This window comes from Mesoplodon bidens (genome assembly GCF_964165515.1).
Source record: "Mesoplodon bidens genome assembly, chromosome: 4".
Taxonomy (NCBI): Eukaryota; Metazoa; Chordata; class Mammalia; order Artiodactyla; family Ziphiidae; genus Mesoplodon; species Mesoplodon bidens.
The window spans coordinates 141,761,184-141,774,667 of record NC_138160.1 but is presented as its reverse complement, the minus strand read 5'-3'; the positions used below and the strand labels follow the sequence as shown (position 1 = coordinate 141,774,667).

Genomic DNA, 13,484 nt, shown 5'->3' with positions numbered 1-13,484 from the left:
TCCAGTGTAAAATGTACACCTGAGAAGTTAATGCACACACCTCACAGCCTGTGGTTTGACTGAGATTTGTCCTGGCACCCAGGTGACTGATTCAGACCTCCTACCAGAGCAAGTGCGCTGGGATTAGGTACCTTAAGTACTTAATGAGTGGGGATGAGGCAGGGATGGGTGGAAGGTTCAGCGCTGTCAAGGACCAAAGATGAAAATGGAGCCGGCCCTTTACTACAGACGGTGTATTCACATTTAAGTGTCTGCGTTTCTTAACAAGCACAGCTCCAAGAATGGCCATACAGCCTTACACCAAGCCCTTGCGCCCTGGAAGACATAAAACCTTGTTCCAGGCAGGGCGGGCCTGAGCCATCCTCTTATCTGTACTTGCTCCGTCTTGAAACTGAATCAGGAATCCCAGTGCACGAGGAGCTGCGGAAGACAGCAGAGGCAATCCCGGGCCAGGAAAAATTTCTGTCACAAACCCAAAGTGCCAGGCAGGGACAGGTCCCATCCCAACTGCGGAAATTGGTTCCGCTGACTCAGGCTTCCTTCCCCAGGCTGTCACTCAGGCATGAGGGGGTGGGGCACTGGGACCTGTCCAATCAGGAGGCCGGTGAGGCGGGTAGGCGGGGCGACGCGGCGCACCGGCGTGGACGTCGGTTCTTCCCACCACGCAGGGATGGCGGCTTACCTACCCTTCAGGGTCTTTGGTAGCGCTTCCGTCTCTTCTGTTCTTCTCTGACCTGCTCTGGTGGTTGGAGTCGAGGGAAGGACGCAGGAAGACCTAGGAAACCTTGCAATGGTGAGTGTGCTGCCCCGGGGAGCGGAGACGGGGCGGAGGGACTGGTCGGAAGCGTCCGGAACCGGCCTCTTCGCGGTCAACTCCGGAGTCTGCGGACCCGAATCCATCGGGAGCGCCACGCGGACCTCAGTCCCCTCCGATTTGCAGCATGGGGGCTGAGCCGGCAGCCGGCACCCGGTCCATTAGGGTGGCGTCTTCAGCCCGACCCCGGAGCCTCTCTGGGCAACTCTGCACCCGCAGCCTAGTGTCTCTTCCAGATTGTGCGTTGGCCACGGGGAGTGTCATTAGGGGACCCTTCTGTTTAGTAGAGGGACCAACTATAATGTCCCTTGTCCTTTTAGTTTGAAAGGAGGTTTTCATTTTTTATGGATTACAAGTTTATATCCATTACTGTCTAAAGGATCAGATCTTGCAGTAGTTTCCTTTGTAGAAAAGTGTAAACTCCTAAGGGAGGAAAGTATCTCAGGACTCCCTGCCCGCATATCCTCCTCCACTCTTCTGATGTTAACTCCAGACACCCTCAGATAACTAGTTTTGATTACTACTTCATCATCCTTTTAGTGTTTCTTTATACACAAACAATCCATTGCGAATGCCTGTTTTTCTTACAGTTTTTGTGCTTGGAATAATTACTTGAGATCCGCATATTTGATGTTTGACGACTGAAAGTTAAGCCTCATCCCTCCCTTTTCCCCTAGTGCTTTTTACCTGGACGGGCTGATAAGAAAGCCTGGAGGCTCCTGCCCCGTGAGCTGCTGTTTGCTGGGGTCTCCTTCTGTACGCTGTGCTGCCCTGTATTGCATTGTTGACCTCACCAAGCCTGGGTTGTATACACGGAGAACTCCGAGTTGGCAATTTCTGTTAATCCCTTGTACTTTGGGAGCAGGAATATGAGAATGGGGCCCTCCTTCCAGTGGTCCTGGATTGATGTCTGAGCTGGAACCTCTCTGTGTTTAGAGTGAAGGTGTGACTGAAGCTGGGTTTGCCGAGACATTAGTGTTGAGGGGAGGACTGGGGGAGTAGGAGGATGATTATACCCTGTGAATGAGGTGAGCCCAAAAGATAGTCACTACTTAGAGAGCAGTTACTTCAAAGAAAGTGAAAGAAAAGAGACAGGGAAAAGCAGCTAGTAGGTGGTGAGATTCCAGAAGGCTCACCAAAACTTTTAAAATAACTTTTAAGAGGCTGTTGCCCCTTCATCTATTACAACAAGGCTCCTTACCCTCTGGGTTATGATGGACAACACCCACTGTCTCAGTTTGGCACAGCAAAGAGATTAGTTCAAACCTAACGTAAGTGAGTTCCTTAAATTCTATAAAGCAGTCAGTGTCATGAGGAGGCCTCTAACCCTGCTGGCAGTGATGGGAGGCTCTCTGGAGGAGGGCCTTAAGTTGGCCATAGGCTTCTGATGCAAGGCACTGCCCAGGTCCCATCTTAATATGCCATTAAAGCTGTAATTGTCTCCATGTACTGGGATCTCTTAAAGATAGAGGGCTCCACTGAGGTGCCTGTTGATGGCTTTGGTACTGCAAAGAGCACCCCAGTCAGCTCAGACTGACTACTTACACCTACTTGTTATATGATGGAGCTAAACCTTGGCCCTCTGGCTTATGCCTCCCGGTGGAGAGGTGACATTTCTTTCTACAGTCCTTTGAAACATGCTGTGGTGGTGGAGGAGCCATTGTCTCCAACACCTTGTTTCCCTGGGTAGTTGCTTGGGATTAACTGAATGCACAGGTCTGGGGAAGTGCATATAAGGATGACACCTTAGTATACACCCTGAGGTATTGTCAGGGTGTGCTGGAGCTCAGTGGAGAGTTGCTGCCCTTCATCCCTCAATTGGGACAGACTTGTTAGATAAGCACACCCATGGTTCACCACACCTAAGGAAAAACCAGGAAGTCCTCAGGGGTGAGCTGTACAGATCTGTCATCGTCGTCTTCTTCTTTTGGTGTAGACTTCAGCGTTTTTAGATCACTTTTAGGTTTAGAGAAGAATTGAATAGAAATTATAGAGAATTCTCACATAACCCTTCTCCATCCGTACAGTATTCACTGTTTTTTAAATCTTGTAGGACTGCTACATTTGTTAGAATTGCTGAACCAATACTGATGCATTAAAAGTGCACAGGTTGTATTAGTGTGGACCTTTTGTATTGTGTTATGTAATGTATGGATTTGACAAATATACAATATGTGTCCATCATTTATGCACATGTAGTGTAATTTTACTTATGTAAAAATACTCTGTGCTCAACCTGTTGATTCATCTCTAACCCTCAAATCCTTTAAAATGAAAGCCAAAAATCTTCACAGCCAAAGATCTTTTTATGGTCTGATGCTTTTGTTTTTTCCAGAACCTCATATACTTGGCACCATACAGTATATAACCTTGTTAGATTGGCTTCTTTCACTTAGCAATATACTTTTAAGCTTCCTCCATGTATTTGCAAGGCTTGATACCTCATTTCTTTTTATCACCAAAGAGTATTTCATTGCACTGATCATTTAGTTATTAGACTCTTGAAGTATATCATGCTTAACTCTAACTCGTGCCAATTATGAATAAAGCCTCTACAGATTTTTGTGTACAGGTTTTCTGTGAACATAAGATTTCAATTCATTTGGACAAATAGCAAGGAGTGTAATTGCTGAATCTTACTATACATAATAAGAGTATATTTTTTGAAAGAAAGCTCCTGTCTTTCATTGTTAGGGTACCAATTTCCTTTCATCTCAGCAATGAATGAGGATTATCTTCCCATCTTCACCAACATTTGGCGTTCTGAGTATTTTGAATTATAGCCATTTATAAGTGTGTCGTGATACCTCGTTGTTTACTCAATTTCCCATTGACAGTTGATGTGGAGTATGTTTTCATGTGGCATATTTCTTTTTGGTGTATCTTCTTTGGGGAGCTGTTTGTTCAGATCTTTTGCTCATTTTTAATTAGGTTGTTTTTCTTCTTACTGTTGAGCTTTAAGAGTTCTTTGCATCTGTTGGATACCAGTCATTTATCAGATAAATGTTTTGCAAAGATTTTCTCCTACTCTCTGACTTGTTTTTTCATTTTCTTAACACTTTTCTTTCTCAGAGCAGGAATGTTTTGATTTCAGTGAAGTGAAATTATACTTTTTTCTTTTACAGACCTTGCATTTGGTGTTATATTTCAAAATTCATCACTAAGCCCAGAGTCACCTACATTTCCTTCTGTATTATTTTCTAGGAGTTTATTACTTTTGCATTTCACATTGAGATCTATGATGTGTTTTGAGTTATTTTTTGTGAAATGTGTGAGGCCTGTGTCTACATTCATTGTTGTGTGTCTGTGTGTGTGCATGTGTTTTATGTGGATATCTGTTATTTCCAGTGCTATTTGTCTAAAAGGTTCCCTTTTCATTTGAATTTCCTTGCCATCTTTCTCCAAGTTCAGTTGAATACATTTGTGTGGGTCTATAGGAAAGCAACTGATTAACCCTCAATCTCAGTCTCTTATTGATTCCAGGAGCTATCTCTTTCATTGTGGATTCTTTCAGATGTTTCACAGGGATAATCATGTTATACGAACAGATGTTATAGATTTAGCTACAGGATTCATGAAGATGTTCATTCTCAGGAAGTGAAAGTTCCCTCTGTTAGTAGTTTGTTTTCATAAATAGATGTTGGATTTTTATCAAATTCTTTTTCATTTTCATTTTGCCCTCTGTTCCTTTCTGATATTTGTACTTGTCTTCCCTCTTTTCTTAGTTATCTTGACTAGATATTTATTAATGTTATTAATCTTGGTAAAGAACTAGAGTTAGGGACTTCCCTGGTGGTCCAGTGGTTAAGGCTTCTTGCTCCCAATGCAGGGGGCCTGGGTTCCATCCCTGGTCAGGGAACTAGATCCCACATGCATGCTGCAGCTAAGAGTCTGCATTGCTGCAATGAAGATCCCATGAACCGCAACTAAGACCTGGTGCAGCCAAACAAATAAAAAAATATTAAAAAAAAAAAAGAACAAGAGTTAAAAAAAATTTTCTCCATCAATATCCCACAGTTACCTTACATTTTTTCTAATTTTTATTATTTCTTTTATTCTGTTTACTTTGCGTTTCATATGCTCTTCTTTTTATCGTTTCCTAAGGTACATGCTTTTACGTTATTGTTTACACATCTTGGTGTTTTTCCAGTGTATTTGTTTTATGGCATAAATTTCCCTCTAGGCACTGCTTCTGCTGCATCCCACATCCTTTGACACATTATGTTTTCATTTCATTTAGTTCAAAATAAATTTTATATTTCTTGAGACTTCTTTGATCTTCTGTATTATTTCGAAGGGTGTTGTTGAATCTCCAGGTATCGAGAGGTTTTCCAACTCTTGCTGTTATTGATATCTAGATTAATTGCCTTTGAGGTCTAAGAGTGTCGTTTTTTTGTTTGTTTGTTTGTTTTTTTGTGGTTACGTGGGCCTCTCACTGTTGTGGCCTCTCCCGTTGCGGAGCACAGGCTCCGGATGCACAGGCTCAGCGGCCATGGCTCACGGGCCCAGCCACTCCGTGGCATGTGGGATCTTCCCGGACCGGGGCACGAACCCACGTCCCCTGCATTGGCAGGTGGGCTCTCAACCACTGCGCCACCAGGGAAGCCCTAAGAGCATTGTTTGTATGATTTTTCTTCTTTCAGATTTGTTAAGGTATGTTACATATCCTCGAATGTGTTCTGTCTTAGTGAATGTTCCATGTAAAGTTGAGAAGAATGTGTATTCTGCCCCGTTGCATAAAGCATTCCATAGGTTACAGTGAAGTTGAGTTGTTTCATAGTTCTTGTTCAGTTCAACTCTGTCCTTCCTGATTTTCTGCCTGCTGAAATTTATAGCTTGTGATAAGAGGGTGTTCATGTACAATTATAATAATGGATTCATGTATTCCTCCCTGCATTCTTCACATCTTTCCTTAAGTACTTTGTCCCTTTGTTGCTATGTATGTACACATGAAGGATTGTTATACCTTCTTGGAGAATGGACCTTTTTGTTCCTATGTAAAGCCCCTTTTTATTGCTGAGTTTTCCTTGGGCTGAAATTTGCATTATCTGAAATTCATATACCAATGCCAGCTTTTTTTGGATTAGTTTTGGCATAGTGCATTTATCTCCTCCATCCCTTTACCTTTCATCTACCTGTGTCTTCATATTTAAAATGGTTTTTTTGTAGACAACATATAATTACAGTTTTTAAAATCTGATATTACTGTATTTGTCTTTCACTTGTATTGAGACCATTGATGATTGAATTGGTGATTAATACAGTTGGATTAATATCTACCGCACATTCTCCTGTTTCTATTTGTTGCCCTTGTTCTTTCTTTCATTTGCCTTCCCCCTTTTTTCTACCTTCTCTGGCTTTAACTGAGCATTTTACCTGATTCTTCATTTTAATCCTCTCTTAGCCTATCAGTTACACATTAAAAAAAATTTTTTTTTGGTGGTTGCCCTTGAGTTTTCAGTATATATTTAGAACTAGCCTACGTCTTCTAAATATATTTAGAATTAGCCTATGTCTTCTATACCTCTTCATTTGTTGTACAGGTATCTCATACCACACTATTCTCAATTCCCTCCTGTCTTACCTTACTTATCCACAAGGCTTTCATTACCAGTGTCATTGTTGTTAATATTATTTTACACAAAGGCTTATCTGTTATATATGATAATATTAAAGATGTTCATTTATTCCTCTCCTAATCCACCTTCATCATTTGTATTCTTTCTTATGAATTTTGAACATTTGTTTCAAAGTAGATGTAGTAATAACAAATTCCCTCAATTTTTGTCTCAGAAAGTCCTCAGTTCTTCCTTGTTTTGTAAGGATAATTGTCCTTGATGTAGTATTCTTAGAGTGGCTTTAATTTCGGAACTTTAAGCATTTCAATCCACTCTGTTCTTGCTTGTTTGTTTTCTGAAAAGATGTCCAGTTTAATTCTAATTTCTCTATACCTGAGGTCTGTTTTCCCCTCTGGCTTCTTAAAATATGTTCTTTTTGCATTTGATTTTTCTCTAGTTAGAGTATGATATACTTTAGTCTGCTTTTTAGGTGTTTTCATGTTTAGTGTTCACTGAGATTCATGGATCTACAGTTGTTGTCTATCATTAACTTTAGAAAAATCTCAGTGATTGTCACTTACATCTTCTGTTTCTTTCTGTCTCTCTTTTCCTTCAGTTATTTTCATTATGTGTGTTTTTAATCTTCTGTTAGAAAAAGTTATGCTAGGGTTTATGGATAGTGTGTTCTATCTGTTTTGTTCCTTTTGTCTTTGCATTACACTGGTGAAACATTTTTTTTCAGTACAGGCCTTAAGAACAGAATATTTGTGGCATATTTCAAAACGTCTTTATTTTCTCTTTCCCAGTTCCAGAGACACCAGTTTGTCTTTTGAAGTCATTCGTCTCATGGCTCTAGGAAGACTTTCAAATGTTTTCATTCTCTTCTAGTAAGATTGAAAATCACAACTTTTAGGTTCATAAATTCCAGAGCATAAGTTGGCCAGGCAGCAGCTAGCGTGGCTGCTCTGGAAACATTAGGTCCTGCAATTGCAGAATGGAGACCCTATGTTGTTCTGGAGGAAACCACTGATGAAACCTTTACATATTTTATAATCATGGACAAATTCACCATCAACCCATATGAACTTAAGTGAAGTCACTCGCAGTCTGTAGCTCTTAACGTTTTCCTCAAGGGAACAGGGTTTGATCAGAAAGAGCTATTCTGGCTATTATCTCAGTATGTGTTCTACAGTTCGGCTGGAACAATCCCTGAGGCACATGAGTGGAGGGCTTTTGTGGTCTAAGCTGTTATTCCTTTTTCCTCAGGTCTGAGCTCTAAGTTTAGAATAACTTTCTAGCTGCATGGAATTATACATAGAGAGAAGGGAAGAACACAGTCTGTGATCATTATTACACAACTTAAAAGCAGTGCTTCCCCACAAGAAGATTTACATTCAGTCAGGTGCATCTAATTACTTCTAAAGAGCTGGAGGACTTTGGAACAGTGGGGCCAGCTGGGCTTTGGTAAAAGTTTGATTTCTACAGGCCCCCTGGACTCCCATGTTTGGTGATAAGACTTGGAAGAAAAGCTTCCAGTTCTCCTCAGGAGACTCATTCATTGAAAACTCATGCAGATTTGATCCTCTACCTCATGGAGTGCTATAAATGGTGGATAATAAGGGAGAAGATGAAAGAATTTTCTCACACGAAATCAATGTCTCTAAAATGATATTTGTTTCACTTGTATAGCATTTCTGTCGTTTCCCAGCAATCTCTGGGCTCTACCATTAATGAGGTATAAGTTATCATGTGATCACAGAAATAATGTGTAAATAATTTCCATGTGTCCATGATGCCATTAAATTTATGAGGAAGCATGGAGAGAATAAGTTTCTCATGATCAAGTCATGGAATAACTCTTTGGAAACAACAGGTTCATACGTAACCTTACTATAAATGGAGTATAGATGTCTAGTGCTGTCAGTCTCACGCATCTTACTGTACACATATTTTGGGTGTTTTAGGGCTCATTGGCTATTGAGGATGTGGTTGTGAACTTCACCCTGGAGGAGTGGGCTTTGCTGGATCCTTCACAAAAGAAACTCTACAGAGATGTGATGCAGGAAATCTTCTGGAACCTGGCCTCAGTAGGTAAGGATGGTGACGTCCTTTCACCTAGTCAATTAGAGGACAAATGCTTTGTGCTACTTGACATTGTTCTAAGATGTGGAATTGGGGAAGGGAGGATGTTGGGATATCAACTGGGCTTGGTCGCCCTAAACAATGGACATAGAATCAAATAATTCTTATTAATTTCTAATATTTTGGAATAATTTTTCTGGGTCTGCATTTTAGGAAAAACATGGGAATATCATGACATTGGAGATCAGTACAAAACCCAGGGGGGAAACCTAAGGTAAGTCACACTCACAATACAAAGCATTGTCTCAAGTGAGAATCTTGGTAAATTATGAAATTTTTAAAACAAGCAAACAAAACAAATAGCCCCTTCTTCAAATTTGGTTCTTCTTAGAAAATTTCTACCAAAAACATTTTCTTAAATGTGACATAAATGTTAGGTGTTTGCAAACTAGTTCACTTGCAAATATTATTAATAAACCCTATATTTGAATATCACTTTTAATAGTAGGAAAGGTGAAGTCCCATTGCAGTACATTCAGTATATTCAATTTCTAACAATTCACACAAGGTGGAAAACCTATACTATTCCTATAAATCATAATAAATACAAGAAATATAAGATCAATAAAGAAGTCATTAGAAATGTGCTTTTCATTTTTCCCAGAAGTCCTATGGTAGAGAGACTCTCTGAATGTAAAGACAGTAGTTCCTGTGGAGAACACTTCAGCCTTATTCCATCTCTCAATCTGAAGAAGAAAACTATTGGACTAAAACCATGTGAATGCAGTGCATGTGGAAAGGTCTTCATGGATCATTTATCCCTTACTAGACACATGAAATGTCACATTGAACATGAACTGGGAAAGTTTCAAAAATATGGTGACAAGCTATATAAATGTAAGCACTGTGGTAAAGCCTTTAATCATTTCACTTCCTTCCTAATGCACAAAAGAAGTCACACTGGAGAGAAACTGTATGAATGTAAAATATGTTCTAAAGCATTGAGTACTCTCAGTTGTCTTCAAAAACATGAAAGAACTCATACTGGAGAAAAACCCTATAAGTGTAAGGCATGTGGGAAAGCCTTCACATGGCTCATAACCTTTCAAAAACACATGATAACACACAGTGGAGATGGACCTTATAAATGTAAAGAATGTGAGAAGGTATTCGTTAATCTCAGTTCTCTTAAAATACATGAAAGGAGTCACACTGGAGAGAAACCCTATCAATGTAAACTATGTGGCAAAGCCTTCAGTTATTACTGTTCCTTACGAGTACATGGAAGAACTCACACTGGAGAGAAACCCTATGAATGTAAACAGTGTGGAAAAGCCTTTAGTTGTCATGAAAGCATTCAAGCACATGAAAGAATTCACACAGGAGAGAAACCCTATCAATGTAAACACTGTGAGAAAGCCTACAGATACCACAGTTCTCTTCGAACCCATGAAAGGAGTCACACTGGAGAGAAACCTTACCAGTGTAAACAGTGTGGAAAAGCCTTTCGACGTAAACAAACCTTTCGAGCACATGAAAGGAGTCATGGAGGAGAGAAACCCTATGAATGTAAGCAGTGTGGTAAAGGCTTCAGTTATTTCAGTTCCTTCCAAAGACACAAATGGCATCACACTGGAGAGAAACCGTATGTGTGTAAAACATGTTCTAAAGCATTGAGTAGTGCCACATCTCTTCGAAATCATGAAAGAACCCACACTGGTGAAAAGCCCTATGAGTGTAAGGAATGTGGTAAAGCCTTCACCTGGCACAAAACCTTCCAATATCACAGGAGAATGCATACTAGAGATGGACCTTATAAATGTGAAGAGTGTGAGAAAGTATTCCTTAATCCTAGTTCTCTAAAAGTACATGAAAAGAGTCACACTGGGGAGAAACCCTATCAATGTAAACAATGTGGTAAAAGTTTTAGTTCTCAAAGAAGTTTCCAAATGCATGAAAGAACCCATACTGGAGAAAAACCCTATGAGTGTAAAATATGTGGGAAAGCCTTCACCTGGCACAAAACCTTCCAATATCACATGATAACACACACTAGAGATGGACCTTATAAATGTAAAGAATGTGAGAAAGTTTTCATTAGTCCCAGTTCTCTTAAAATCCATGAATGGAGTCACACTGGAGAGAAACCCTATCAATGTAAACAATGTGGTTTAAGTTTTAGTTCTCAAAAAGGTTTACAAAATCATGAAAGAAATCACACTGGAGAAAAACCCTATGAATGTAAGGAATATGGGAAAGCATTGTTTGTTACCAGTTCTTCTCAAAGACATGAAAGGACTCACACTAGAGAGAAACCGTATGTGTGTAAAACATGTTCTAAAGCATTTAGTACTCACAGTTCTCTTCGAAATCATGAAAGAACCCACACTAGAGAAAACTCCTATGAATGTAAAATATGTGGGAAAACGTTCAGTTCCACCTATGTTCAAGTGCATGAAAGAACTCACACTGGAGAGAAACCCTATCGATGTCAGGAATGTGGGAAAGCCTACATTTCTCTGTCAAGCATTCAACGGCACATTAGACAGCACACTGGAGAGAAACCATATAAATGTGAAGAATGTGGGAAAGCCTTCTTTTATCACAGTAATTTACGAAGGCATGAAAAGGTTCACTAGATAAAACCTCTTGTTTGTAAACAGCTTGGGAAACACTTCAGTTGGCCCACATCCTTAGACGTGAAAACTCCTATGAAGAGGTATAAATGTAACATAACTTGATGGAAAGTAATCCATGCCTAATGTTCCAGAAAACCTTCAGTATGAAAGAGTTGTTTTAAAAGTTTTTAAATATGCTGTGTTTAGCAAGGATCTTTCTTAAAGTGTATCCTTGGATATAGGATCTCTATGAATTTCAAAAATAAATATTAATGTGAGTTCTGTAAGTTGTCTTTCAACAATAGTACATAAGATTTAAAGGTAGTGATTTTGAGTTTAATCACATGATTTTTTTCTCTTTCCGTTTTGAAGTCTGTTGGATCCATGGGTGAATTAAAATGTATTTCTAATATGCAGGTAGGCTTAAATTTTTATAATATTCTATTCATTCTCTGTTAAAGGGTCATTGAAAATGGCAGTTTGGTATTTGTTGGGATTTTTCTACTGGCCTTGGGTCACAGTTTCCGTATACCCCTAATCTATTATATATATTGCACCTTTTTTACTGAGACAGATCCTTTTTGGGGGGTGGTGGGTATAGGAGCCTTTTTCAGTTTTCCATTCTATTAAACACTTGGAATAAATTTTTATGTACAGAAAGGTTGTCAAAGAGTATACTTTTACGTAAAATATGATTTTCCTCTTTGCTTTTTGTTTTTCCTTCTGACTGGTAGTTGGTGAATAGAATTTGAATTAAGAAGAGAGACTTATGGGACTTCCCTGGTGGTCCAGTGGTTAAGACTCTGTGCTCCCAATGAAGAGGGCATGGGTTCAATCCCTGGTCAGGGAACTAGGTCCCGTGTGCTGCAGCTAAGACCCGGCACAGCCAAATGAATAAATAAATACTGAAAAAAAGGGGGTGGCTTCCCTGGTGGCGCAGCGGCTGAGAATCCGCCAGCCAATGCAAGGGACACGGGTTCGATCCCTGGTCCGGGGAGATCCCACATGCTGTGTAGCAACTAAGCCTGTGCGCCACAACTACTAAGCCTGCGCTCTAGAGCCCATGAGTCACAACTACTGGGCCCATGTGCCACGACTACTGAAGCCCACACACCTAGAGCCCATGCTCTGCAACAAGAGAAGCCACTGCAATGAGAAGCCCGCGCACCACAGCGAAGAGTAGCCCCCACTCGCTGCAACTAGAGAAAGCCTGTGCGCAGCAACAAAGACCCAACCCAGCCAAAAATAAACAAATAGAAATAAAATTTAAAAAAAAAAGAAGAGAGACTTGTGATAGGACAAAAAATCTATAGAGTTGGAGATACATTGCCTGTGAGTAATGTTAGGAGGTAGATTTACCAGAATTCATCTCCTTTGTGACTCTGTGTTAGAAGTCATCAGTTGCACTACCTGAGTTGGATTGAAAGGCAGTTGCAAAGAGGGTATTCTTCAGATTTTGGAGCCACGACACTGGGAGAGAGACAGATGAATAGGAGGTTTGAGGACAATGTCTTGCAGCTTATTTCCCAGATTCTGTGCCCCTGTAGTTAAGAGTATCCCCAACACCACCAACAAATATTTGATTTCCATTTTCTTAGAAGTCTAGTTTTCCCCTGATGTCTTCACTAGTTCCACATCAAAATCCATCAGAGTTTGAATTTTTCTGTAAGGCCTCATGTCCACTTGGAAAGTAATTCATGTTTCATTGTTGGGAGTATTGTCTGATTACTACCTTCTGTAGATTATATCTTTATAATGTCTAATTTGTATAGGAAACACCTTATGCCATTAATAGTGCTAGTGAGTATGTTTTCCTGATTCACCATGACATTCAGAAGGGTGCAGCCAAAGAGGTCAACATGGGGGTTTGTTTCTCTGCTGCACTGGGTAGTGTCTGCCTTGACCCATTGTTTACATGTGAGAATAAGCTCCTTCCTCATATCAGGAATACTGTGGTTCTGAAACCTAATGGTGTATCCCAAGTGGGATCTACCTGGGGACATCCTCGTTCGTATAAATCACATTTCCTCCCATCACCATCTGTAGACTATTTCCAGCTCTCAAGCCTACTCTCTGCCTGCTTATGTGGAAACATCTTTAGAAATCCATGCATATCCCACTCTGGAAAATTTCCTGAGGCAACACCAGTGACTGTGAGTTGAGAGGGCAGTAAAAGCAGTTGGCAGAACCTATGTTATGGGCACATTCCATCGGCCACAGTAATCCCGGCTGTCTCGTATTTGTAAAATATGTTTGCTTGCTTGTTCACACAGCACTTCAATTTTTACCGAGTTTCAATGGGGAATCATACACTTTGGAATTTGTCTGAGTAACAGTTACTCCATTATCATCTCCCTCCCCACACCCATTTACCATAAAGGCTTTAGCAGCCTCTGTTTATGCATCCAGGTG

At 40.3% G+C, this 13,484-nt stretch overlaps 1 protein-coding gene across 1 annotated transcript; it reads left to right on the top strand.

Annotated features, from left to right (window-relative positions):
- Window positions 1–663: 663 nt before the first annotated feature.
- Window positions 664–13,185, top strand: LOC308615580 (uncharacterized protein). Its single transcript, XM_081231151.1, has 4 exons — window positions 664–793; window positions 8,337–8,463; window positions 8,668–8,728; window positions 9,119–13,185. The coding sequence occupies exons 1-4, from the start codon at window positions 791–793 to the stop codon at window positions 11,091–11,093; spliced, it is 2,166 nt and encodes a 721-aa protein (XP_081087277.1). The 5' UTR covers window positions 664–790; the 3' UTR covers window positions 11,094–13,185.
- Window positions 13,186–13,484: the final 299 nt, after the last annotated feature.